General features: G+C 47.8%; 1 protein-coding gene across 5 annotated transcripts in view; it reads left to right on the forward strand.

Moving 5' to 3' along the window:
- PPIH (peptidylprolyl isomerase H) overlaps positions 1 to 26,858 on the forward strand; it is a 166,364-nt gene that overhangs the window by 115,904 nt on the left and 23,602 nt on the right. The window contains exon 9 of one of the 5 annotated variants that reach the window (XM_069240333.1): positions 15,379 to 15,408. The exons of the other annotated variants lie outside the window; for them this stretch is intronic. Coding sequence (XP_069096434.1) covers positions 15,379 to 15,393 — 15 coding nt within the window. The 3' untranslated portion in view covers positions 15,394 to 15,408. Of the gene's footprint in view, positions 1 to 15,378; positions 15,409 to 26,858 lie in introns of those variants that run through there. 5 annotated transcript variants of the gene reach the window in all.

The following is a 26,858-nucleotide window of genomic DNA, read 5'->3' on the forward strand; positions in this document are numbered from 1 at the left end:
ACAAAAAGCTTATACGTTTTTATCAGGTGTTTAGAAAGTGCAAAGATCATGTTTGTCGATTCTCCAAGGTGGGTAGGGATTTTTTAAAAAAAAAGTAATAACAGGCACTGGTTGATATCGGGGGTTAACCAATTATCCTATCCTTTGCTTCTCAACAGTCTCATATTTGCTGCAGTGTCAAAGCCCAGGGCATATTGTGAAACTAGAGATAATAATCAGGACTTTAGGGCCAGTAACTTTCGCTCTGCTACTGCCTTCATGACTCCTGAGACAAGGAGCCAAGTTCAGTCATGGGGATAGCAAGTGAAGCAGCTGGTACCCCAGGCCCTCATAAATTGACATCCATGGCAAATATCACCTGTGGGTCTTTTAGTGCTGGATTGTGAAGCTGTTACCAAAAATATTTCGGTGAGTTAATAGCGACTTAGGCAATATGAAGGCAGCCTGTGAATAATAAAAGTGATTCATTGTTAATAAAATCATGAAATCTGATTTACGTTAATGGTTTCTGACTGCCTGGAAGATACAATATGGAAAATATTTAGTGAGTGTTGCCATTCATTGATAAGTCATGGTAATTTGAAAACAGTTTAAAGCCTTGAATAATATACAAAAGACTCACTACCATTTAGAATGGTTGATCATTTTTTCATTGAATACAAAAAATTGAAATTAATTGGCTACCAGATACACTTTTTGGTTTCCATTATTGTGGTACTTGTATTGTGTCCCTCATGGACATGAACAAGCCATGTGGCAACAGTAGCCACATTATAAAGGTTTATTACATACTTCTGTTAATTCATTTACAGCTGTGATCAAAAATTCAAGAATCCTGCATTAGAAATCGTAATTTGATTACATATTGAAGCAAGCGCCTAAAGGACCAACGGGGGTAATTGATATTGATCCAAACAGAAGCCAAAGTTATTCATTTATAATAATGAAAGCATGGTACCTCAAACTGTTAAAAAGATCAATATCCTTTTTTTTGTAGGGGCTTTTCATGAAGGGGGCAGAGAGATTAAACTAAGCTTAATTTTAATTCAGTGGAAGCTAGAAGGCTCAGACTTGTAAGACTTAAGTTATTTTCGACATGGAAACATTTTGGTTTCAATTCCATTCTGGAATATTTTTGGGAAATTGGCATTATAAAATCTATGCTGGAGCAAGTGTTTCTAAACTGTGATTGAATTGATTGTTCTTGGTTTTAATGCCCCCCCCCCAAATCACAGTGGTTTGGAAGTTTGGAAATTATGCTTCTTTCCTACAAACATATGAGGTTTGTAGCTCAAGAACGATCAAATGAGAGCATGAATCACATCTCATTACAATTTTGACTTATCAGTTTCTACTACATCACTGTGATATTCCTTGATTGCACTAGTGATATGAATTTCTGCCTCATACATCACCTCCTTCACTTCTCGACTTTTTTTTTTTTTTTTGTACAAAATTTGTAGAAATTTCCTTTTTGGGGGTTTGGGGGGTGACTGAGGCATCAAGATGGCAGTCACACTTCAGAAGTGCTCCCCTCCCTGAGAGTATGGACATTCCTTACTATGAGGGGACTGGCTGAGGGGAGGCGATGCTTCTGAGGCAACCTGGAACCTGCTACGAGCACAGGCAGACTACAGCTATGTTTGTGCCCTCATTGGGAGTGCCTCCCGACCGCTGCCTCCCCTGGTCTGACCGAACCTGCCATTGAGAAACTAAACCTTCAGGTGAGTCATGGCCAGCCCGGTTGGCAGAGTGACTGTGGGCCAGACCAGGTGAGGACAATGCAAGACGTACTTTGTGGGAGGAACCCCATACCTGATTAATAACACCAGGGACCTCCTAGGCGACCCTTAACAGTGATATATTGTGTGTCTAATGCACGGGCTGGTTTGGGACTGACTCTAGCACACAAAGAGAGAAAGAGAAAGAAACGCCTGAGCTGTGGGGAAGAGCGGTGCCCAACCTAGCCCTGATACAGGAGACATCAAAGATACTGTGGGTATCTAGGTCATGGTGGCCCCCCTTTAGGATATGCATATCGGACCAGGGACACAACATATTCTGAGCTTGGGGCAGTCAGCGATCACCTGCTGGGGGAGACCTGTAAATTCACTGTTAAAAAAAACTAGAACTTACAAAGCAGAGATCAGGGCACAGAACTAATGATGACCTGAGGACTTTCCCACCAAAGGCCTGGGCGCACTATGTGTTGGAAGCCTCGGTAGAGCACTTTTCCATGCACCTCAACTGTGGATGGCACCCCATAGGCCCTGGTTTCATGTGACAGTACTACTGTAAGAGGTTGCGACCAGTCTGCTGCCTGGAACCACTCTTGGGGTCAGGTCGGGAGAGGTGCTGGGATGACGATCAGAGAAATTAGAGCACGCAGGACATGTCCAGGCCTGAGGAACAATGCAAGTACTGTAGTACCCCATGCTCCCCTTTCTGGATGGTATATTGAAGGGTGCCCTCAAACTGGTCACCCTATAAACCTTCCTGGCCTGAGCACATTGGTCTGTTCCTCAGAAATCGCACCCGTGTCTCTGGAGTTCAGGGGCTTGTGTAGTCAAGAGGGTTGGCAGGCGAGCTTGAACAGTTGACCTGTTGAAGTACAAATGTTGGGTTGGAATCGTATTGGACATGGGCAAAGACAAGGCAGCCACTCCTCCACGGCCCAAACACGTTTGGATCAGTATACCACTGCCCCGCCAGTGGAGTCTTGAACTGCGCCTCAGTTGACGGGCGATTTGGTCACGATCCTCCAGGAGATTCAGTCATCGCGGGAGGTGGTTGAAAATAAGATAGGGGAAGTCAGGGTAGATGTTGGGCTTTTGTGTCAAGACCTCTGCAGTCCATCAGCCAGGATCACGGAAGCTGAAAAGCGAATCTCTGATGTGGAGTAGGAGATGAAAACTCTTAAATCTCTGGTAGAAGCCCAACTGACATGTACCTCGGAACTGCATAGCCCTGCAGAGGATGCTGAAAACCGATCATCGTGTAATCATATACGTATCATCGGCATCCCTGAAACCATGCAGACCCAACCAGTGGTGGAGTACCTTGAGCGCTGGTTCAGAACCTGGATGCTAGAGACCTGCCTTTCGCCCTGGTTTGCAATTTAACGGGCCCACCTAACACTGTCTGCGAGGCCTCCCCCGGGCGCATCTCCTAGGCCAGTGATAGTCAGTTTTTTCAACTTCCGACAGGAAGCCCGAACCTGCAGGGATCTTCGCTGTGGGGGTGCCAAAGTCCTCCTGTTCCCGGACTACACTATGGAGGTCCAGCAGTAACGCAGGTCTTAGCTCAGTGTTAAGTAGACATTCAGAGCCATGGAGATACCATATCTTCTCCTCTTCCCTGCTCGGCTCAGAGTGGTCTACAATAATAATACCTGGTTCTTAAAAACCCCAACTGCAGCCTGGACATGGATTACAGAGAAACTGCCACTGGCCCGCCCTGGGCACAGCCCCCCTCCTGAATCCTCTATGGCCAGTTTACACTGCACTGAAGACAAGCCTAAGACTCAACGGAAACAAACACGCTCCCGGAGACGGAAGTCATCCCAACTAGCTAGACCCATATCTCTGGTGCTGGGATATCGAGGGGATTCGCCATGGCCTATAGCTGTTGAAAGGGCCACTGAAGTGATCGCCCAGAACTCAGAGGCACTATCAGAGGGGCTCTCCCCTGATGGGGTGAACTCAAGTAGGGATACCAACTTATCTCGAAGTCCCACAATTTAGTGTAGCTGCTGGAACTAAAACCCTGGGACTGCTAATTGAATATAACAGATGTGGTATGTCTAGGGAGATATGAACGCCAATTGTTATTCTGCATTATGGAGGGGTCATCCACGATCCAATAGTTTGATATTTTGCTTTCTAAAGATTGTTGGTTATATATGGGCGACAGATGCTTCTGGGGGGGTAAGTATGGGGAGGGGTGGGAGTTAAGGGGGATGGAAGATGAAAGGCAAGTTGATACTTTTGTTTGTTGGGATATTGTTCAACACTTTTTACTTGAAGTCCGTACAGATATGAACACACACCTTCAACAGGCAGACACAATTTCTTGGGCACATACACCATTACAGAAATCCACAGATTTGACATTGAGAGTTGTGGCCAGGTTTAATTGCTCGTCCCCCCTGGATTACTTCCAGCCTGATATGGTAAAACCCTTCCAAGTTTAGTCCTGGAACGTCAATAGCATCCTAGACCAGATAAAACGTACTGCAGTCTTTACCTTTGCCCAGCGACAATACCCAGGTGTTTTCATGCTGAAAGAAACTCACCTGATGGGGGTGTGCTACACCTTTCTGGCCTGACGAGGCTTTGACCAAGTTCATCATGCTGGCTTTATCCGTCTGTCCAAGGGACTGGCTGTCCTCCTACGGCACTCCTTCCCTTTGGTGGTGGTTAAGGTCGTGGTGTGAGAGTCTGACAGGAACAATAGAGGGTTGTATGCTTAATTTAAGGAGTATCTATGCCCCCCAGCAGCAGTGCATGCTTGTCTACAAGATCTCACAAAATTGCTACTAGATTTACCCCATGAGCTGACATTCATGGGCAGTGATTTTAGCACGGTCCCAGACCCAGAGAAAGATAAGTCAGGTGCACCATACACCCCGTGTTCTGCAGCACAGCACATAACCAATTGGCTCGCATCTCTAGGGTTGAGTGATGTGTGAAGAACATGGCACCTGAGGTTCCGACAGTTTACCTATACCTCAGCAGGCCGATCACATACAGTCCAGAATAGATCTTATCCTTACGCTTGCCAGTGAATGTGGTGCTCTTACCACTGTCCAAATTCTTCCAACAGATATCTCTGACCCCATCCCCTTCTCTTAGGTATGGGGGTCTGCCAGGAGAGAAGCCCGCCCCTTGTGGGGTCTCAGAGCCTGGTATTAACAAAACAAAGCCTGCATTCAGTATCTGCAGATTGAACTATAGGCTTACTTTGGCATTATCAATGGTTTGGTTCCATCTCCCGGAACACTTTGGGCATCTGGTAAGGCGGTGATCCAGGACGTAGCCAAAGTGTTCATGCGCTCCCAGGAGCGGTTGCGCATGTCACAGCTCAACTAGTTAGAGGCCTAGGCTCCCTGGCTTGAGGCTATCCTGGCAGCACAACAGAGGGAGACAAACTCCTGTTGACTGAAACTGCTTCAGGAGGAGATACACAATCAATTTATGGAAGCGGCCAAACTCCAAAAGGAACCAAACACCAATTATCCAGAATTATGCCTGAAATTGTGGATTTTGGGGGTGCCATGGTTCACACAGTCCCTGAGGTGGCAGGAGTGTTGCTTGGATACTATTGATCTGTTGATACTACTCCCCCATCTGTTGATCCTCACTGCACAGCACAAATTATTAACACAGTAGCTCTCCCTACACTACCTATCCCTGAAAAAGAAATACTTGATGAACCCATCTCAAGTGCCGAAATACAATTGATGATTTCCACTTTGGCCCTGGGAAAACCCCGGACCCTGACTGTTTCCCAGCCGAACACTATGCAACATTTCGGGAGTTCCTAATACCTAGACTTCTCACCCTTTATGTAGAGGTTAACCAAACAAGTGCCTTCCCAACGGAGTTGGAAACAGCCACCATAGTGGTGATCCCGAAGACCCATCCTCCCTCCCGGGTATGTGTGTAGACTATCGCCCCATCTCGCTCATAAATGAGGATATCAAAATCTTTGCCACAGTATTGGCAATCCGTCTTAAACGGGTGTTGTCCCTCCTTATACACCCTGACCAATGTGGGTTCATGGTGAATCGCTGCAAGTGCCACTGTTTGTCAGCTCCAAATGGCCTTGGCCCACCGCCATCGACTGCTTTGGGATCTCACATTATTATTTGTGGATTTCGGGAAGGCGTTCTATGCAGTGGATTGGAACTATTTACAACTAGTGCTGAAGCGGACCGAAATGGGAGCACTGTTTCGCAGATTGGTACAGGCGATGTATGTCAACCCCAAATCCTGGGTTCCGATCAATGGCAGCCTATCCCAGGCCTTTCCCATTGGCTGTGGTACCCGACAGGGTTGCCCCCACTCCCCTTCCTGTTCCCCTGGCAGTGGAGCCTTTTGTGATTCTCTGTTTAGGGGATGGAGATGAGACCGCAATCATAAAGACCACATAGCGCTGTATGCAGATCACGTACTCCTGTACTTGGCAGACCCAGTCAGTAGTGACCCTCATACCCTCCACCTGCTGCGCTGCTTCGAAGAGTGATCTGTGCTCCGAATGAACCCTTCGAAGTCGATACTAGTACCTCTAGCACCGACACAAGACTGCTTTGCTTGGCAAGGAATAATACTAGGTGATTAAGTTTCAGATACTTGGGTATCTGGGTGGCGCTCCTTCCTGACCTAACCTGGACCCCACATCTGAGGCCGCTAACGCAACAAGCAATTGCGATCTGACACGATGGCGATCCCTCCCCTGAGCATATTAGGTCACATAGCACTTATTAAGATAATGATCTTCATGCGATTTCTATATCTTTCAGAACCTATCACTTTCGCTGACATGCCCCTGGTTTCATTCCTTGGATAAGACCGTAACATCCTTCACAGACCGGGTAATAGGCACCGAATTGCGCTGCAGCATTGTCAAAGAGGCCAATATGATGGGGGACTGGAAATTACCAGTCTATCTCTATTTGGCGACCCAACTCCTTGTTATACATGATTGATTCGCAAAAGGGTGGTCGGACCTGCAGTATAAATTCAAAATTAACACCCAGAGTTTTCCTCAAATAATTTACATACTCTATGGTTCGCTGTAGGAGGTTGGCTCTGTATATACTATCTCAAAGTGAGAGATAGTGTGCACAGTGTCCAAGGTTCCCCTTAGAGGTTGATAGTGGCAAAATTAGATAATACTAATGCTCTATTTGTGTTAGTGTGGTCGAGCAGTAGGCTTATCAGAGGGTAGTGTTAAGCATTTGTTGTACACACAGAGGCAATAAATGAGGAACACACACTCAATGACTTCACTCCAGGCCAATAGTTTTTATATAGAAAATTATATTTTTTTAATTTATTTTAGAACCACAAGATTCACGATTTGAGGTAAGTACATAAAATGCAAGGTACTTCAAACAGGTAAGTATAGAACTTTGATTTAAAACAGTAGTACACAGAGTTTAGGTTTAAATGGCAATAAGCTATTTTAAGAGTGGACACTGCAAAAATCAACAGTTCCTGGGAGAGGTAAGTTTGGTTAGGTTTCACAGGTAAGTAAAGCACTTACACAGTCCGTCTCCTGGGCATAGGCAGTCCACCGTTGGGGGTTCAAGGCAACCCCAAAGCCACAGCACCAGCAACACAGGGCCGGTCAGGTGCAGAGGTCAAAGGAGGGCCCAAAACACACAGGCGCCTACGAAGAACAGGAGTGCTCCGGTCCTAGTCTGCTTACAGGTAAGTAGCTGCATCCTTGGGAGCAGACCAGGGGGGTTTTGTAGAGCACTGGGGGGGGGAGGGTACACACAAGCCCACAAAACACACCCTCAGCGGCACAGGGGCGGCCGGGTGCAGTAGGCAAAGTAGGCATCGGGTTTGCTATAGAAAGCAATGGAGGGACCCGAGAGTCACTTAAACGATGCAGGCAGGTCACAGGGGGGCTTCTTGGGCCAGCCACCAACTGGGCTAGGATGAGGGCTGCTGCTTGTCACTCCTGCACTGGTAAGTGGTTCCTCTCTGTCCTGGGGACTGCAGGTGCAGTGCTTGGTCCAGGCATCGGTTCCTTTGTTACCAGGCAGCCGCGGTCAGGGGGAGCCTCTGGATCCTCTCTGCAGGTGTCACTTTGGGGGTGCAGAAGGGTCGACTCAGGGTACACACGTCGTCGTAGTCGCCTGGGAGTCCTCTCTGCAGTGTTGGTTCTCCTGGACTCGAGCGGGGGGGCGTCAGGTGCAGATTGTGAGGTCTCACGCTTCCGGCGGGAAGAGAGAGTTCTTTAAAAGTTGTTTCTTTGTTGCAAAGTTGTTGCAGGTTTTGATCAGTGTCGCTGTTCTCTGGAGTTTATTGGTCCTTTGGGTTCAGGGCAGTCTTCTAAGTCCTCAGAGGTCGCTGGTCCCTGACTGATGTGTTGCTGTGCAGGTTCTTTGAGTGTGGAGACAGGCCAGTAGGGCTGGGCCAAGTCAGTTGTCGTCTCCGTCGTCTCTGCTGGGATTTCAGGTCAGCAGTCCTTCTGGTTTCCGGTGGCAGAAATCTGATTTCCTGGGTTTCTGGTTGCCCCTAAATACTAAATTTAGGGGTGTGTTTAGGTCTGGGGTCAGTAGCCAATAGCTACTGTCCTTGAGGGTGGCTACACCCTCTTTGTGCCTCCCCCCTGAGGGGAGGGGGGCACATCCCTATTCCTGTTGAGGGAATCCTCCAAACTCAATATGTAGGATTTCTAAAGGCAGGGGTCACCTCAGCTTAGGGCACGTTAGGGGCTGTCCTGACTGGTAGGTTACTCCTCCTTGTTTTTCTCATTATCTCCTCCAGCCTTGCCGCCAAAAGTGGTGGCAGTGGCCGGAGGGGCGGGCATCTCCACTAGCTGGGATGCCCTGGGGTGATGTAACAAAAGGCATGAGCCTTTGAGGCTCACCACCAGGTGTTACAGTTCCTCCTGCAGGGGGAGGTGAGAAGCACCTCCACCCAGTACAGGCTTTTTTCCTAGCCACAGAGTGACAAAGGCACTCACCCCATGTGGCCAGAAACTCATCTGGTTGTGGCAGGCTGGCAGAAACTGGTCAGCCTAGCACTAGGAGTCGGGCTGGTATTCAGGGGGCATCTCTAAGATGCCTCCTGGGTGTATTTTACAATATTTATTGTGCTGAGAAGGTTGATACCAAACTTCCCAGATTCCAGTGTAGCCAATATGTAACTGTGGAGTTAATAAAAGACAGACTTCCAGACCATATACTCTTTATGGCTACCCTGCACTTACAATGTCTAAGGTTTTGCTTAGACACTTTAGGGGCATAGTGCTCAGGCAACTATGCCCTCACCTGTGGTATAGTGCACCCTGCCTTGGGGCTGTAAGGCCTGCTAGAGGGGTGACTTACCTATGCCACAGGCAGTGAGAGATGGGAATGGGACTCTGAGGGGAGTGCAATGTTGACTTAGTCATTTTCACCCCACCAGCACACACAAGCTGTGAGGCAGTGTGCATGTGCTGAGTGAGGGGTTCCCAGGGTGGCATAATTCATGTTGCAGCCCTTAGAGACATTCCCTGGCCACAATGCCCTTGGTACCAGAGGTACCATTTACAAGGGACTTATCTGTGTGCCAGGGCTGTGCCAATTGTGGGAACAAAGTTACAGTTTAGGGAAAGAACACTGGTGCTGGGGCCTGGTTAGCAGGGTCTCAGCACACTTTCAATCATAACTGGCATCAGCAAAAGGCAAAAAGTCAGGGGGTAACCATGCCAAGGAAGACATTTTCTTACATTCGCTATTTCCAAAAGACTTGGCCATGGGGACCAGGATGGTGTTTACGGCATGGCGGGTGGCCCTGCGACCTACTCGGTGGGCGAAGACCCTGACCCAACAGACTCCCCTCTGGAGGGGCATCTGGCCACAGGAATGAGAAGCGTTAAAGGGATTTTCTAAATGGAATCAGTTGGGAATCTCACAACTTTGGGACGTGCGGCAAGGAACACATGTTTTTTTTTCAAGTGCTACAGACAGCTTACCAACTTTCACACACTCATAAAAGACAGTAACCCACAGCCAGAACACAACCCGTTGGAAGCTAAACTCCCGTTTGGGAAAGGCGGACTGTCCCAGGTACATAAAATGTTGATCAATATCGCCCCAGGGGACCTGCCACACATTAGAGCGAGATGGGAACAGTGGCTAGGCCCACTAGATGAGGAGGACTGGTGAGATGACTTAATGGCACTGAGGCTCATAATTATGTCATCCCGTCTAAGTCTCATACAAGCATATTATCTAAATAGGGTGTACCTCTCCCACTAGGTTGCATCTAGCAGGGCTCCTCCCAAACCCTGCTTGTCCCAAATGTGCAACAACTGGTGCAGACTTTTGTCATATGATATGGGCATGCCCTTCCATCCAACATTATTGGACCACAGTATTAGAAGAGCTCAACGAGATTCTGGGCTGGGAGGTTCCACTGTCCTCAATGGTGGTGATACTGGGAGTTATGGAGGGTATAGGGGGCAAGAGAGCGGAACAAATCTTCCTGGGTATTGCCCTCATGGTTGCCAAAAGAGACATTGCATCAGGCTGGAAAGCCACTACACCGCTGACCCTCTCGCAATGGAGAAAAGGAGTAGACTGGAATGCAAGACAAGAGAACCCGATATACGAAGCACAGGGATGCCCCCGTAAACATGCTAAAGTGAGGGTTAAATGGCTGGGAAAAAATACTGTAAATCTCACTAGGGTGAGGACCCGCAACCGCACGATAGATAGCTAGCTAGATAGATAGATAGATCGATGGATTTTTTTTTTTTTTTTTTTACTGTATGTCTGACCGAAGCTTACTGTGGTGTACCCGAATACTGATGATAAGGTCCTGTACCAAGTGTGTCATCCCAATTCTCCTGTCTTTACTGTTTTAAAATCATTAATTGTTTAGCAAAAAAAAAAAAATGTCCTTCTCTTCCCCCCCACCCCCACATTCATGACCCAAAAACCTTATTTGCAGGACACTCGATCCCTTTGGCCTGGGTTACCACATTGAAAACACTCACCTGACATTTTTTTCTCGTGCTGCCACCCTTCCTTTTACTGTCTTCACCACCTAATTCTCTGATCTTTCATTTGCACAAGTCATTTCTCTCGCTTATTAATTCCTTAATACATTTTACCATACATTCTGCTAATTTTGCTGCACAATCACCTTCTCCAATGAAGGTTTGTCTTTCATCCACAGTTCTTCCTTCGTATTATCACTTTTACATTTTAACAAAAATTGATCTCAAATTCTTTCATCAGTCGAAGTTCCAAATTTGTATGTGAACTCTTGTTTGCTTAAACTTGATAAATAATCAACAGATTCCTCTCTATCTTGTGATCACAACCCAGAATGATACTGCTCAAGTATCAGATAGACTCAAGGTAAATAATTTGTTTAATTTATGAATGCATACTTCATATTAATTTAAAGTTCTCATCTCCTCCTAGCTCATGTTAGGCAAATTTTCGCACTCTCTTGCCCTTTAGCACCCAAACAGTGTAATAATAAAAATATTTTCGCTGTGCACTCAAATTTGTGTCAGTCGTGCATAGTTTGCAAATACGGTTTTCCAGTTGTCCCACCATATTGATGGTTCACCAGGCGCTGGCAAAAAAACCAAACTGTGGTGGTGTCACAGTTTACATGTTTTTGGTGTTGTTGCTATCCAGTTTTAGATTGCCCTTAATCTCTTTTGCTTAGTCAGATAAAAGCCTCATTTTTTGTGATTATTTTTTATGTGACTATCATTTGTTTATCTCCTGAAATGATTCTCCAGTTTTCCAACATACTAACATTGTAGAGGTGTGCCTATCACATATTCCTTCAGAAAGGCTTCTAGAGTGTTGTACTCAATACGGTTTCTTTCAGAACAGCATATTTGGTTTGTCTATATGCACATTCACATGCACATATTCACTTTTCTATTAACTTTAAACATTAAATGTCATTCTTATGAACAAATTGCAAGCTTTGTTGATTTGGAGATTCCACTTGCGTGCACTGCACTTTTTACAGTGGCTCCCTTCCCAGCTCCCTATAACGGCTAATGCTACATTGTTGCACCCTTATGTTGTATTGATGTTTGAAATGGTTTGCTTTATTCCCGTAAACCACGTAGGCGATGTCCTGCGTACGATTCAGTGAAGCGCATGGGGGCTTTATTCAATTGCCTAAATGCAGCCTCTTCCGACGCCACGCTGTTAAGAACTGAAAACAGCATGATAACAGCAGTAGGCAGCGCAACACTTAACTCAGCGCTAGCAATCACTGGAGGCATCCACAAATCTTTTCCCCGTTTCCTGACTTTATCTTTAGTATTTCTTAATGTGATTCCTGATTCCTGTATGGCTGTGTTTTGTTTTTCTTTGGACATCCAGTGCAGTTACCTTTCGCACCCAGAAGCACTTTTTGAGTGTTTTTTTATTGTTTCTTTCCTCATCACTCATTGCCAAACTATGATGCTTTCCCACGTTTTATAAAAATAAACTCCAAGAGTAAAATGTGAATGCCGGTCCTCTTTATTAGAGCACTCTATCCATGTAGCCTTCTGCGCCAGTTGACCAACAGTCAGATTGAATCATAGCATTCTGTTATTACATATTAGGTTTCCTTGCATGTAGTGACATGACGCCTATATGTAAGATGACGTACCAAACGTGCCTATTTTAAAAAGGTTTGTAAATGTTATATACAGTCTACGGAAAATAATGTTGTTATGCTGCAAGCAACAGCAAAAATTATTAATACATTTGCTGCACTTGATGATGGGACTTAATGTATACTTTCATTAACGAACATTTGTCCAGATTAGTAGCGTGCACAATGAATCATAAGAAAGTGGACATATTTACGCCCCCTGCCAGATTGGCATTCTTAGATGTGCTTAATAGAGTATGTATCTAAACCAGAGCACCAGCACAGAGCTGCATTCCTAATGGGGTACCTGCTGGACTGGTGGACACCATGCATAAATCTATCTTTGGGGGGTTTGTTTTTGGTTGGGTTATATGGTTGTATTGTATCCTTGGATTGATCTGTAGTATTGTTTTGTGGTGCACTTTGGTTGTTGTACAGAGGTGGTGTTTCTGATGCTATGTCATGTCCTACGTGTTCTGAAGTCCATCTTCTTAAATGTGCACTAACGTTCTTGTCACGTATAGTTCTCTCCAAAAGCCCACTTTGCTGAATCAGTGGTTAAATGTGTGTGCACAAAACATTGTTAATGGGAGCCAAAAATTTGTTTTGTGATCCCGCCCCAGATATGTTAGAAGAGCATTGGTGAAACATACAGGGAGTGCAGAATTATTAGGCAAATGAGTATTTTGACCACATCATCCTCTTTATGCATGTTGTCTTACTCCAAGCTGTATAGGCTCGAAAGCCTACTACCAATTAAGCATATTATGTGATGTGCATCTCTGTAATGAGAAGGGGTGTGGTCTAATGACATCAACACCCTATATCAGGTGTGCATAATTATTAGGCAACTTCCTTTCCTTTGGCAAAATGGGTCAAAAGAAGGACTTGACAGGCTCAGAAAAGTCAAAAATAGTGAGATATCTTGCAGAGGGATGCAGCACTCTTAAAATTGCAAAGCTTCTGAAGCGTGATCATCGAACAATCAAGCGTTTCATTCAAAATAGTCAACAGGGTCGCAAGAAGCGTGTGGAAAAACCAAGGCGCAAAATAACTGCCCATGAACTGAGAAAAGTCAAGCGTGCAGCTGCCACGATGCCACTTGCCACCAGTTTGGCCATATTTCAGAGCTGCAACATCACTGGAGTGCCCAAAAGCACAAGGTGTGCAATACTCAGAGACATGGCCAAGGTAAGAAAGGCTGAAAGACGACCACCACTGAACAAGACACACAAGCTGAAACGTCAAGACTGGGCCAAGAAATATCTCAAGACTGATTTTTCTAAGGTTTTATGGACTGATGAAATGAGAGTGAGTCTTGATGGGCCAGATGGATGGGCCCGTGGCTGGATTGGTAAAGGGCAGAGAGCTCCAGTCCAACTCAGACGCCAGCAAGGTGGAGGTGGAGTACTGGTTTGGGCTGGTATCATCAAAGATGAGCTTGTGGGGCCTTTTCGGGTTGAGGATGGAGTCAAGCTCAACTCCCAGTCCTACTGCCAGTTCCTGGAAGACACCTTCTTCAAGCAGTGGTACAGGAAGAAGTCTGCATCCTTCAAGAAAAACATGATTCTCATGCAGGACAATGCTCCATCACACGCGTCCAAGTACTCCACAGCGTGGCTGGCAAGAAAGGGTATAAAAGAAGGAAATCTAATGACATGGCCTCCTTGTTCACCTGATCTGAACCCCATTGAGAACCTGTGGTCCATCATCAAATGTGAGATTTACAAGGAGGGAAAACAGTACACCTCTCTGAACAGTGTCTGGGAGGCTGTGGTTGCTGCTGCACGCAATGTTGATGGTGAACAGATCAAAACACTGACAGAATCCATGGATGGCAGGCTTTTGAGTGTCCTTGCAAAGAAAGGTGGCTATATTGGTCACTGATTTGTTTTTGTTTTGTTTTTGAATGTCAGAAATGTATATTTGTGAATGTTGAGATGTTATATTGGTTTCACTGGTAATAATAAATAATTGAAATGGGTATATATTTTTTTTTGTTAAGTTGCCTAATAATTATGCACAGTAATAGTCACCTGCACACACAGATATCCCCCTAACATAGCTAAAACTAAAAACAAACTAAAAACTACTTCCAAAAATATTCAGCTTTGATATTAATGAGTTTTTGGGGTTCATTGAGAACATGGTTGTTGTTCAATAATAAAATTAATCCTCAAAAATACAACTTGCCTAATAATTCTGCACTCCCTGTAGACTGGACTAAAGTTTAGAAACACTAAAAAGATTTTCATTATATCTGAAAAGGTGCATGGGGGTAATGCTATTTGTAAACAAGACTTTCTTGATTGATAATAGGTTTCACCTACTAGCTAAAAAAGCAGATGAATTCTTCACAAAAGATAGGCGAAACATAAATTATGTAATCTTCAGTAAAGTTCCTAAGGAACAGCCCCCTGTGGGACTTATGCAGCATTGTCTTTTAGTTCTGTGTGCATTTTAGCCAGTTATTAAAAGGGTTATTTAACATAGTTTTTGTTGATGTATTACTAAATCTAATCTGTCAGAATGAAGCACAGTGAGAGTTAAGTTTGGGAGTCCAGGCAGGTGTATGCCTGCTGACACATTCCAGACCTTCTTTTACTTTAGGTAATCAAAAGTAGTTCACCGCTCACACATTTCCTGTTAAAAATATGCACCCTTTGAAGAGCCTTTACTCCTGCCTTCCCCTTTCTTTATTTGTGCTGTTGATGATCAGATGCAAATGATTTCTCATGAATACTTCTAACCACAGATTCCTCACCTTAAAAACCCAGATGGCAGACTGGATCCAGATTCACAGCATTGCTTCTGTGTGCCGCTAGGTGTCTTCATGCTGACTCCACACAAATTTGGAAGTGGTGGAGCGGAGCTGCATATATGCGCTTGACAACAATTCTTTTGTTTCCATACCTTCCAGAGCACACGTGGCACTCTATCCCAGCTTTGTCTACTTTCCCAGTAACTTCTAAAACTTTTTCACCAGTGTGTAGGGAACATGTACCCCACACAAATCATGTTTCTTTTCTTTTAGCTATGCAGTGTCTGAAGGAAGCAGATGTCAGTCATGGACCCTCATGAGGTATGTCTTTGGTGTCTGGGCTGGAGCCTCTCCACTAAAGTCAAGCAATAAGTGCACCCTCGTTCACACATGGGCAATCCGAGACCAGGAGGCAAAGCTTTATGGTGCCAAACGCAAAAAGTAGCTGCAGATACCAGTTGTGGTGCGAGCTTGGTCTTAGGCCATTCGTGCGACCACTCAGCTACGTTCTCAAAGTCCTACAGTAAATCAGAGTCAAAGCACAAGAATAAGAAAGCAAAGTGGCACTTGACCATTCCCCCCCACTCAGGCATCACAATGTTAGTCATACCCCTTCAACGTTTATGGCAACAGGAACAATTCTTAAGCTGGTTCTCATGCACCCGAAATTTCCTAGTGCATCGCCCACACTGCAGCAGCTCGACACCCTTTAGAAGGCCATGCAGCAAACTTTCGATACATTTCTGGTTCCCTCTGGTGTGCCTTTGGGCCCTGTGGAACCTCCGGGGCCCCAGCCAAGTTACCACCAGCTGGTTCACTCAAGCACTGTCTGCCCCCTTATGACCCAGTTTTGGGCACATATTAAAGCAGATACAACCTCCTACTCTGGCCCTGAGATCTCCACCAGTAGCTGCTACATTGAAGCTGGTACAGACCATGCCGGTAGGGGAACCAATACTGATGCCATTGTCGGGCCCAGAACTGACTTATGTTCCTGCTGAAGCCTGATAGATATTGTGCTACATAAGTAACCAGTCATTATGCAGTTTTACTCTATCCCTGTACCTCTATCACATTCCACCTACCAGCAATGGCTCCATTATCTTTTTTTGTTCTGACTCTGATCCAGTATCTGAGCTGATGACACCCCAGGGTTTTGATGATGGGAATGATGGTATGGCTTGCTCCCCCCTCACTATACTGAGGATGTCCTGTTCATGGATTCACGAAATGTCAGTTGGCTTAACACTTCGTCTGAGCCAGAGGTTGATTCCCCACTTGAGCCACTAATGACAAGGTAGTGCCTCATTTGCAGTCATGTTCAGAAGGGCTGCTAATGCACTGTAATTATAGCTACCCTCAATTGAGTCCAGAAACAAATGTGCTAATGGTGATTATACAGCATAGGTCACCTAAGTCTGAGCCCCTGCTTCCCTGTATAGATCCCCGCAACTGATACTCTGATTGCATTCGGGTGAAGACTTTCTTATTCACCTATAAATTGTTAGGTGGCCAGACTTGATGGATTGGTGTCTGGTGACCACTATTTTCTCACCAATCACCCTAGCCCAGATACCTGTATTATGCAGCCCTTGTCAGATAAAATATATCCTAGCTCATTTCCAGCGCCTCACTGCTACTGAGAATCTAAAAGGTTTGGGATTTTGGCAAGCTCATGTTTTCTTCTACAGGTCTAGTAGTGCTGTTCGTGAATTCTGTCTGTGTGCTGAGTTGTAACACGCATGCCCTGTGGACCATGTCCATTGGGATCCTGCTGTGAGTCCCAGATGACTTTAGGGCGTCTTTACCCTAGACAATGTGTTATGGAAAGTAAACGGCCAAACATGTTCCAATGATGGACCTGGATACTATGGTTTGCCTTGCGAGGGCAGTTAGCACTAGTGTTCCACTTCATCAACAATCGTGGATTCTTTCCACTGGATTCTTCGTCACTATACAGGCTTTCCTCATGGCAATGTTCTTTGATGGGTCTCTTCTTTTCAGTGAAAAGGCAAGCTCTGAGTTGGAGCACATTATTAAGGACAGTAGAGTACTCTTTGGGACTGTTGACCACAGCCAAAAAATTTTTGCTCTAGTTTAGGACATTTCCAGAGGGCTGGAAATAGATATCCCAAAGCTGTGACCACAGTCATTCTGATGCCATGTTTTGCTTTACTGCAGACTAAGAAGAAATACACAAATACTGAAAGGAATGTCTGGTATGCAACCCTCTCAGTCCAAGAAATACGTTTATCAAGGCACTTTGCAAGGTTTAAATAAAAAGGTCACTTATGTACAACACAAGTGCACACTTTAAACTGAGAGGAAACATGAATAAAAAGAATTCCACCAATACAGAGCTCTTAGTCCGAGTAATAAGTTTATTAAAGCACTGTTTCAGTTTTGAATAGAGGAAGCAAGTAGGTCAAATGCAGCAACATGAATACACTTCCAAAAATAATCACAACAGTAGAATAATAATACTTATAAAAACAAACAATGAACATACACTACTCGAATCATGAATTATATATCTGCATATACAGTGATTATCTATTCATGCACAATGCAAAGCCAGAAATAATAATTAAAAAGAATTCATCACCATGGGCCTCTCTTGCTTCATCTTCTTGACAACAACAGGCCGTGAACCCAGTCAACCATGAAGAGAGAACTACCCTCAAGGGAGTGGCGGGGGGCAAAGGCATCCCTTTCCCTAATATTTTCCAAAGTTGTCTAGTTTCCTCCTCTTATATACTTTAAATAAGAAGGAGATGAGAATTCTAGAAATCCTCCCTCCCATCCAATGAGTTGTTGTTCAAACGATGGCCAAAGCAGATTGGTCTTGAGAAGGGCACGTTGAAGATTGGCCACATCCCAAGGTGCTCTTCCAAGACAAACCGTTCCTTGCCATACCATAAACATCATCCTGGTACAACCTTATCTAACTTGCACCCCGCCATGTTATGTTCTAAACACATTGCATGACTTGTGCGTAGAAAAATACCTGCACCTCTAACGTCACAGTGGCTGCAGCCAAGTTGAGCACAAAATGTAGTCTGTTATCAGAATGGAGCTGGTGGTCACCAATGTGACCGTGTAGGAAGCTAAGCTATGCACAAAATGGAGTCAGTGGTCAAGATGGCGCAGTGGTTAAATACAGATAATACAAACCATTGGCTTAGGTGTGGCAGGCCCTTGATGAAGAGGGGCATCAATCTTCCAGTTTCTCTTCCCCAGCTACAAAGGCCACCAAACCACTTTAGTTTGCCCTTAGTGGCATATGTCTAGCCACTTGGGGCACAATTCAAAATTTCTTCTCAGTTTGGCAATCCCTCACATTTGAAAGATGGGTCTTAAATATCTTTCAGAATGGTTATGCAGTACTCTATTTTCCCTACCCTTTATTTCTTCCATTTCGGAGCATATTTCAGACAAGCACCTGTTCTGTTACAGGAAGTGTGGTTGTTGCTCTCTGAAGGGTTCCAAACACATAAAGAGGTGAGGGTTGTTACTCTTTGTATTTCATCGTTCCAAAAGAAGGACTGGGGCCTTAGGCCTAACATGGACTTTTGGACTCTGAATACTTTCATGTGGAAGGACAAATACTAAATCAAAATGCTCGTGCTGTCCCAGATCCTGTCTGCACTGGAACCGGGAGACTCCATAGTGTCCATGGACCTGCATGACATGTGTTTTCATCTACCCTTCCTTTCAGTTATCTGCGGTTCAAAGTATGCGAAGTGCATTTTCAGTTTACATGCTCCCTTTTGGCCTCACCAGCGCTTTGTGAAAGTTCATGAAAGTGATAGCAGTGGTCTCTGCCCATCTTAGGTCAGGATACTACTATTCCCATACCTTGATAACTGGCTATTGAAGGTCAGCTCACCTCAGTCAGCTCCGAATATCACTAGACATCAGCGAACCTCGTTGATGTCATCTTGCCCGTGAGGTGCCCCTCTACAAAATGTGTGTATTCCGGGGATGCGCGGCTATGGGCGTCAAGATGGCGGTCACACTCTGAGTGCTCTGGACCCCTCTGTCATCCGCCTCGATATGCGATGCTGACCCTGTGCCCGTTTAGTCCTTGCTTGGCCCCCCGCCTGTATGGGAGTCGGCGCTGAGGCAGCGTGGGGGCCCGGACTTCTGGCAAATCTGTGACGGAACCTGGGGAGGAGCCCCTGCGCACAGAGCCAGTGCCTTCGGCCTGCCTCCAGGCCCTGTTGAGTGGGGTGGGCCGTTAGTGGAAGCCGCGGCGGCCTCCTGGGGCAGCGCGCTGTATCTGTGGCGGCGCTCCAGGAGTGAAACGCCACCTGTTCCGAGGTGCCCCTGCCCCCCACCACCCCACCCCTGAGCCGCAGCCTGAAGCCTGCGCTGCGGCCTGGGGTGCGGGCTGATTTGCAGCGCGAGAGGCCTGGGCGTGCCCCGCACCACGATTGCGAAGAGGCCTGCGCCACGCGGTGCGGCCTGATCCCTGTGCCGAGCGGGGCCCACGCTTGAATGGAGTGACGGCGGATCCTGGCTGGCAGATTGAACCGGAGCAGTTGGTAGTGCCGGAGCCAGTGTCCCACCGGTGTTGGTGATGTGGTTGCTGGGGCTGCGGCAGGCCCAGGCCGCACGTTAGGAGGGCGACTTGATGCACCCGGCGAAGGGTGCCAGTGGACTTTGTGGGGTGGGGGCCTGAAGGGGCCACCTCCCCAATCCACTCCCCCCTCCCCTTGCCTATGCTGGGGCCGCACGGAGTCTGCGGTGGCCCAGAAGTGACCTGCGGTGCCGAGGGCGGGAGCTGGTGTGTGTGGGCCCCTGAGGTGCGGCGTGGCTCGTGGCGGGGAGACTGGCCCGAAAGGAGAAGGGGGGGACGGAAGGTGACAAAAAGGAAGATCCACTGGTGACCAGCGAGACCCGAGTTGGTGGCAGGACACGGGCATGTGCTGGGTGGCGTGTCGTCACCTGGATGGGCTTGAGTAGGTTCGGCTTCTGAAGAGGCAACAGCCGCCTTCTGCCTAAACCCCCCTGCCCCCGCTTGCCAGCCGGAGAGTGGTCCTGGGGCGACCGGAGTGTGGCTGCTGCGAGTCCTCCACTTGCCTTTTGATGCCTAGATCTTTGGAGGGGGCCTGGTTGCATCTGCGCCGCCCAAGACTGGTGGTGGACATGGGGAAATACAAAGCAAGTAAGCAGCCGCTAGCGTCGCAGCAGTGTATTGAATAAATCACCAGGCACCCAGCCTCTCACCTGGCGGGTGACCTGGTCCTCAAGGTTGGCATTTGAGACCAAGGTCGGTGAGGTGAGAGAGAATGTGGGCCTGTTGCGACAGGATCTGCAGACAGCGGTGGGTCGTATTAAAGAAGTTAAAGACCGAGTCTCCCAATGCGGAGTTTGAGATTGCGGTCCTAGAGTCCAAAGTCGCCCAGTTGCAGACCCGCACGGGTGAGTTCCACCATAGGGCAGCAGAAGCCAAAAAACGCTCCAGGCGTAACAACCTGCGCTTTGTGGGGTTCCCAGAGGGAGCAGAGGCGAGCCACGCGATCAATTTCCTGGAGCGCTGGATCAGACCGCGGGTCCCCAATCAGGGGCTCTTCCCCTGGTTTGCCATTAAGCACGCCCATAGGGCTCTGGTGCCCTGCCCACATCGGGTGATTCCCCCCCCCCCCCCCCCCCCCGCGGCCGATGATTGCCAGATTTCTCAACTTCAAAGACCAGGATGTCATTCTTAAGGAGGCAAGAGCCCACCCAGACCTTCGCTGGGACAATCACAAGATCCTGATCTGCCCAGATTACACCTGGGAGGTGCAAGCCAGGTGCCGCTCGTACGAAGGAGTCAAGCAGAAGCTTCGGGTAATGCAGCTGACTTATATGCTCCTCTTTCCCGCGTGCCTCAAGGTCTTCATGGACGGGAAATCCTTCTTTTTTGCCTCACCGGAGGCTGCGTGGGACTGGCTTACTGAAGAGCATCAGGTGGCCCGGAGGAGGCCCCCCCGGCCTGGGGTGGCCCGCCGCTATCCGGCCCCATCAGCTCCCCGGGAGCACGGGGAGGGCGCAGGCGTATCCAGTCCCGCAAGAGGAAAAGGAGTGGGCTGTGCAGCGTGTCAGCGGAAGATGGTTGATCGAGCCAGAGTCCCTCGGGGGGCAGGATGGCCTGGGAGAGAAGAGGCTAGCCCTGGCTGCGGAGGGGGAGCGCCTTAGCCAGTCTCCCTTGCTCTCCTGAGACTGATCTACATGAACCTCGTGCATTTGGGGAGGGCATGGACGAATGCTCCCTCCCTGGCACTGGGCACGGGGCGGCGGATGGCTGGATTGCAGAACTCCGACTCGATGGAGGGGTCCACCACTCCACACCTACTGCTGCCACTCTGTTTTCACAGTTTTGGGCGAAAGATGCTTCTGGGTTCGAAGTATGGGGAGGAGGGCAGTTGGGGGACTTGCAGGAATATTCATTCACAGTTTTGTATGGTTGAGTTTGTGTTACGCAATCCTGTTCTTGACTAGTTGGTCAGGGTGGAGCGTTTGGACAGGCACACTGCACACAATATTACTGATTCCTCACACATGCCAGAGCTGGCCAAGCGGGTCCTCTCCTGGAACGTAAATGGGCTCCTAGATAAAATTAAACGATCTGCTGTCTTTTGCACCATCTGTCGCTTTGCTCCGTCCCTAGTCTTACTCCAGGAGACCCACTTGCTTGGTACCCGGTGCCCTGTGCTCATGAGGGGGGCGCTACGACAGGACTTACCACGCAGGATTCTCCAGGGGCTTTAGGGGTGTGGCTGTTTTATTGCACCGTTCCTTACCTATGGTAATTGCCGTCTCCCGGTTGGATCCGGAGGGACGATATGTTGCTATCTCTGGGCTGCTCGGGGTGCACCCAATCAATATCCTTGGAGTCTATGCTACTCCGGGTGCACCGGAGCGATTTGTCTTGGCCCTCAGGGACGTGGTAGTGGGACTTCCCCGAGACTTCAACACTGTCATGAACCCGGGGATGGACATCACCAGGCCTTTGTCTTATAGCCGAGTTACGAGGGTGACAGGACTGCTCAGATGGGTGGAAGACCTTGGTCTCCGCGATATGTGGCGGGTTTGGCACCCCCAATTGAGACAATACACCCACACGTCTGCGGCGCACCACACTCACGCCATGATAGACCTCTTTCTTATGCCAGCCCTTGATGTACCCCGGTCACAGGGGTTGAAGTGCTCTCCCATGTCGTCTCGGACCACGCGCCACTCATTCTTCGGCTGGATGGTATTGATGCGGTCCGGCGCCTGGTATGGCGGCCTAATGCCTGGTACCTGCAGAATAGTGATTACGTTGAGGCCCTCACGGACCGGCTCTCTGACTACTTTGCTTTTAATCTTGGATCTGTGCCATCTCCGGGTACAGTCTGGGCTGCTTGCAAAGCCCCCCCTAGAAGGCATGCCAAACATCTCCTTCCAAAAGGTGTCGGCGCTTGAGACTAAGGCAGTGCGTCTGGAGGGCCAACTCACCGATTCCACGCATGCATCCATCACATGGCTGCTCGCCTTAGGGAAGAGATTAGGCACGCTACTCTTGAGACAGTGAAGCATATGTGGCGAGCCTCCATGGCCCGAATGTACGGATGGGTGGGGGGGACTAAAACAGCAAGCTCTTGCACTGGCTTAAAACTGGACCGATGGCAAGCAGAGTCGTTCCGGGAAGTCGTCGATGACTCAGGAGCCATTTCCCGGATGCCGTACGAAATAGCGTAGCATTTCGCCACCTACTACTCTAAACTTTACGAAGAGCGGCATAAGCCCCAAGTGGAGAGTGAGACCCCATTGTTGGAAGAGGTGTACTTTCCAAGGATCTCGGTGGTGGAAAGACAGGACCTAGACGAACCCATTGGCCTCGAGGAAGTTGGGACTGCTATATCGGAGCTGGCTGTGGGCAAGACACCGGGCCCGACGGTTTCCTGGCGGAGCTTTATTGCAAGTTTTCCGATATGCTAACTCCCCACCTACTTGCCATGTTCGAGGAGGCCGAAAAGACCAGGGGTTTCCCTCTGGGACTAGAGCAGGCCACCATAGTGGTGATTCCTAAGACTAGCCCCCCCCGTGGCACTGTTCTACGTATCACCCCACCTCGCTCTGAATACTGAAATTAGAATTACTGTCCACAGTTTTAGCCACTAGGTTGAACAGAGTGTTGTCTTCGCTGATCCACCCGGCCCAGTGCGGCTTTATGCTAGCTAGGAGTACCCGGCATTGTATTAGGCGACTGCATGTGGCACTGGCCAATCGGGCCCTCTTAACCTCTCCTCCGACGCAACTCCTCTTGGACTTTGAAAAGACATTCGACACAGTAGACTGGTCCTACCTTCAGCGGGTGCTTTCGAGCGCCGGGTTTGGTCCACGATTCCGAGCACTGATGGGACTCCAATCCAAGGGCCCGGGTGCAGGTAAATGGGGCAGTGTCTGACCAGTCTCCTATCTGCCGGGGAACCCGCCAGGGATGTCCCCTGTCCACGCTGGTATTCGCATTAGCGATGGAATTGCTTGCGAAGCTAATAAGGGAAGATCCCCTGATTGACGGCTGGTCATGGCTCACCGGAAGTGAGGACCGCATTGCATTATACGCAGACGATGTACTCTTGTTTCTGGCCAACCCGGCCAGCAGTGGACCTAGGGTGATGCAACTGCTGGGGCTGTTCGCTGAGGCTTCAGGTTTGATAATTAACCCCAGTAAATCTCTGTTGGTTCCGCTATGCCCTACCAGGGACTGCTATGATTGGCAAACTGCCATTCCTATCTGACACAATAGCTTCCGGTATCTGGGGGTGCATATAACGCTGCTACCCGAGCTAGCATAGTCACTTAATGTCTCGCCACTAACCCGGAGAGTCAAGGAGGACCTCAAGACATGGCGGTCTCTGCCCTTCAAGATCCTGGAATAAAATGATGGTGCTTCCCCGGTTCCTCTATTTACTCCAGAACTTCCCTTACCACATCACAAGGCATTGGTTCAAAGAAATGGAGGCTGTCGAGCGGCAGTTCCTATGGCATAGTTCCTGCCCATGGCTGGCGTTTCGCACCTGTCGGGGTGTGTGGTATGATTGTGGTCTAGGGATGTCTAACCTTTATCTTTACCACCTTACCATGCATCTACTGGTGGTTGACTGGTTGGGGGGGGGGGAATCCTGCATCCCAGCTAAAACTTTTGACTAAGCTGTATGGTGACCCCCTGCCGTGTAAAGTCCCAGAGGTGACGAGGGTGGTGCTGATGTGGTGGAGAGCAGCTCTGCGGGTGACAGGGTGGTGGTGCTGTCTCACTCAACAGACTCCGCTGTGGCAGGGGTCGCGACTGGGAGAGGTCTCGGCACTAAATGGGTTCCATAAATGGGACCTCATAGGCATTTTGCTGTTGGGTGACATCTGGGTGGGTTCCGACATGCAGCCCTTCCAGGAGCTTCAGCAGCGGTTTTCGCTTGTTCGGACCCAGTTCCATAAATATCTGCAACTGAGACATGCTTTATACATGCATGTTCAAGCAGGAACGGTCCTCCACGAGTTTAGTCCTGTTGAGGCCAAAACACTGATGGGCGACCTGGGCAGAGGGGGAGTGTTGCGCATATATCGCACCTTTGTCACTAATACAGCACAGACAAGCTTTGAGAGCGGTGGGAACGGTGGGTGGGTCTGATGGAGGACGAGGACTGGAGGGACACTTTGATGGCCCCGATGCCACTGACCATGACCTCCCGTCTCCGGGTGGTGCAGACCTACTTTCTCCACACGGCTTACCTCACTCCCAGCAGGTTACATAGAGCGGGTCTCCTGCCCCAGGCTGATTGTCCTCGCTGTGCAGGCCCTCATACTGACTTTTTCCATATGGTGTGGACCTGCCCCCACATAGCAACCTACTGGCAAGCAATGGTGACGGAGATCCCTAGAATCCTACAGGTGGAGGTCGAGTGGCCCCGTTGCCAATTTTATTGGGAGTCCCTGAGGGGGTGGGGTCCAGCAGAGCGGACGGGCCTTTGTGGGAATGGCAAGTTTAGTGGCCAAGAGAGATATTGTAGTGAGTTGGAAAGCAGAGAGTGCTACTGCGATTGCGAAGTGTCGCTGAAGGGTAGACTGGTGTGCCCAGCAAGAAAAACTTGTTTGTGAAGCGAGAGGCTGCCCTGCTAAACATGACAGAGTGTGGGGGGAAATGGATGGGGAACTGAGGAGATTATGCTGCAGGCATGTCTTAGATGTAGGAATGTTGTGTGCCTTGTCCTTGACTACTACGACGGTTCTTGATTGTATGCCTCTGTTATATGCTTTGGACTTGTGCAGTGTTCCGTCCACAGAGTGCAATTGTGACCTGTTGGGGTTTATGTTGCTATATAAAACAAATAAAATTGCTTATCAAAAAAACAAATGTGTGTATTCCATTTGATCGGACAAATTTGTGAATTTGTGTGGCATCCACCAAATTGACCTTCTACAAGCAAAGTTGTCTGATGTTGTGGTGCTTGTTTTCTCTCCTGCCTAGCAAGGACTTGCTCTTGGCACTGTGAAAAGCTATTTACCTTTCGGCTTTTTTTCAGCTGCTGAATCAGCCTTTATTATTAAATCACTTGTGATGAGATTTTTGAAAGGTTTGCCGGATTTATTTCCACCAAAACCTTTGTGATGCCGCAATAGGACTTGAATTTAGTACTCACTATTGTGCACTAGTTTAGGCTGCTGCAGAGCCATTAACATCGAAAACGGTCTTTATCACCATGACATCAGCGAGCAGTATGAGCAAGATGCAGGCTCTTTCTGTTAACCTAGCTTATACAGCATTCTTCTATGATAAGTTGGTGTTCAGGACCGCAGTTTTTTTTTTTTGTCAAAAGTGGTCACTCCGTTTCATGTCTGAGGCTACCACCCTCCAGTTATTCTTTGCTCCACCTCATCCATCTGAGGTGGAAGAAGAGACTTCATCGTTTTGACCCAAAATAGCACAAGATTTGTTACTTACACTGCACCAAAGAATATCAAGTGAATGATCAGCTGTTTGAAGAGATCTCCTGGGCACAGAAAGGCAAGGCATCTCCCAATGGATTGTTCACTACACTAAGATCTGCAGTGCACTGGCTAACAAGTGCCCTGCAGAAGGCTGAAAATGTAAGTGCCTAAAGATCATAAAAGGTCCCCATTTAGAGATCTGCACACTGGTTAAGCCAGGCTTTGCTGAGGCCATGGACCGCCTAAGAAAGCAACTGATGTCAGCTCGTGTGGGTGTTGCTTATATGCCATCTATCTGCACGAGGAGTACTGCTCTAAACATTTTGTGGCTCCAGTCTGACACCTGTGGAAAATTCACAAGGGAGGGATCTACGAATAGAGTATCCAACAGAAAGTTACTGAAGCAGTAATTAACTTGCTGACCTACTACACACAGGAGCCCTGGTGTAACGGAACTCAGGAGGAGCGTTAGCATGCTGTTTTCAGGGAAGATTCCAATTGACCCTTTTGTCTCTGTTTGTCCACCCACTTTTTAAGCCGCAGCTCCTCGTGCCTCTGTCATAAATACCATGAATTGTGTTAAACTGCATAGGGTTGATATGTCGTACAGATTTTGCCCTCGCCTACCTAGTTTTAGTCTTTCCTACTTGTGGAGGGAAGTTAAGAAGAGGGGAACTATTACAAAGGTGAACTGATATTATTTATGCAGTGTAAATCTTAAGTCCCTGAGACCGAATTTATCAGAAACTAATATTATTTTATTTATTTATTTTTACAAATGTCGTTGCTGTATTCGT

Source organism: Pleurodeles waltl, chromosome 6 (assembly GCF_031143425.1).
Source record: "Pleurodeles waltl isolate 20211129_DDA chromosome 6, aPleWal1.hap1.20221129, whole genome shotgun sequence".
NCBI lineage: Eukaryota > Metazoa > Chordata > Amphibia > Caudata > Salamandridae > Pleurodeles > Pleurodeles waltl.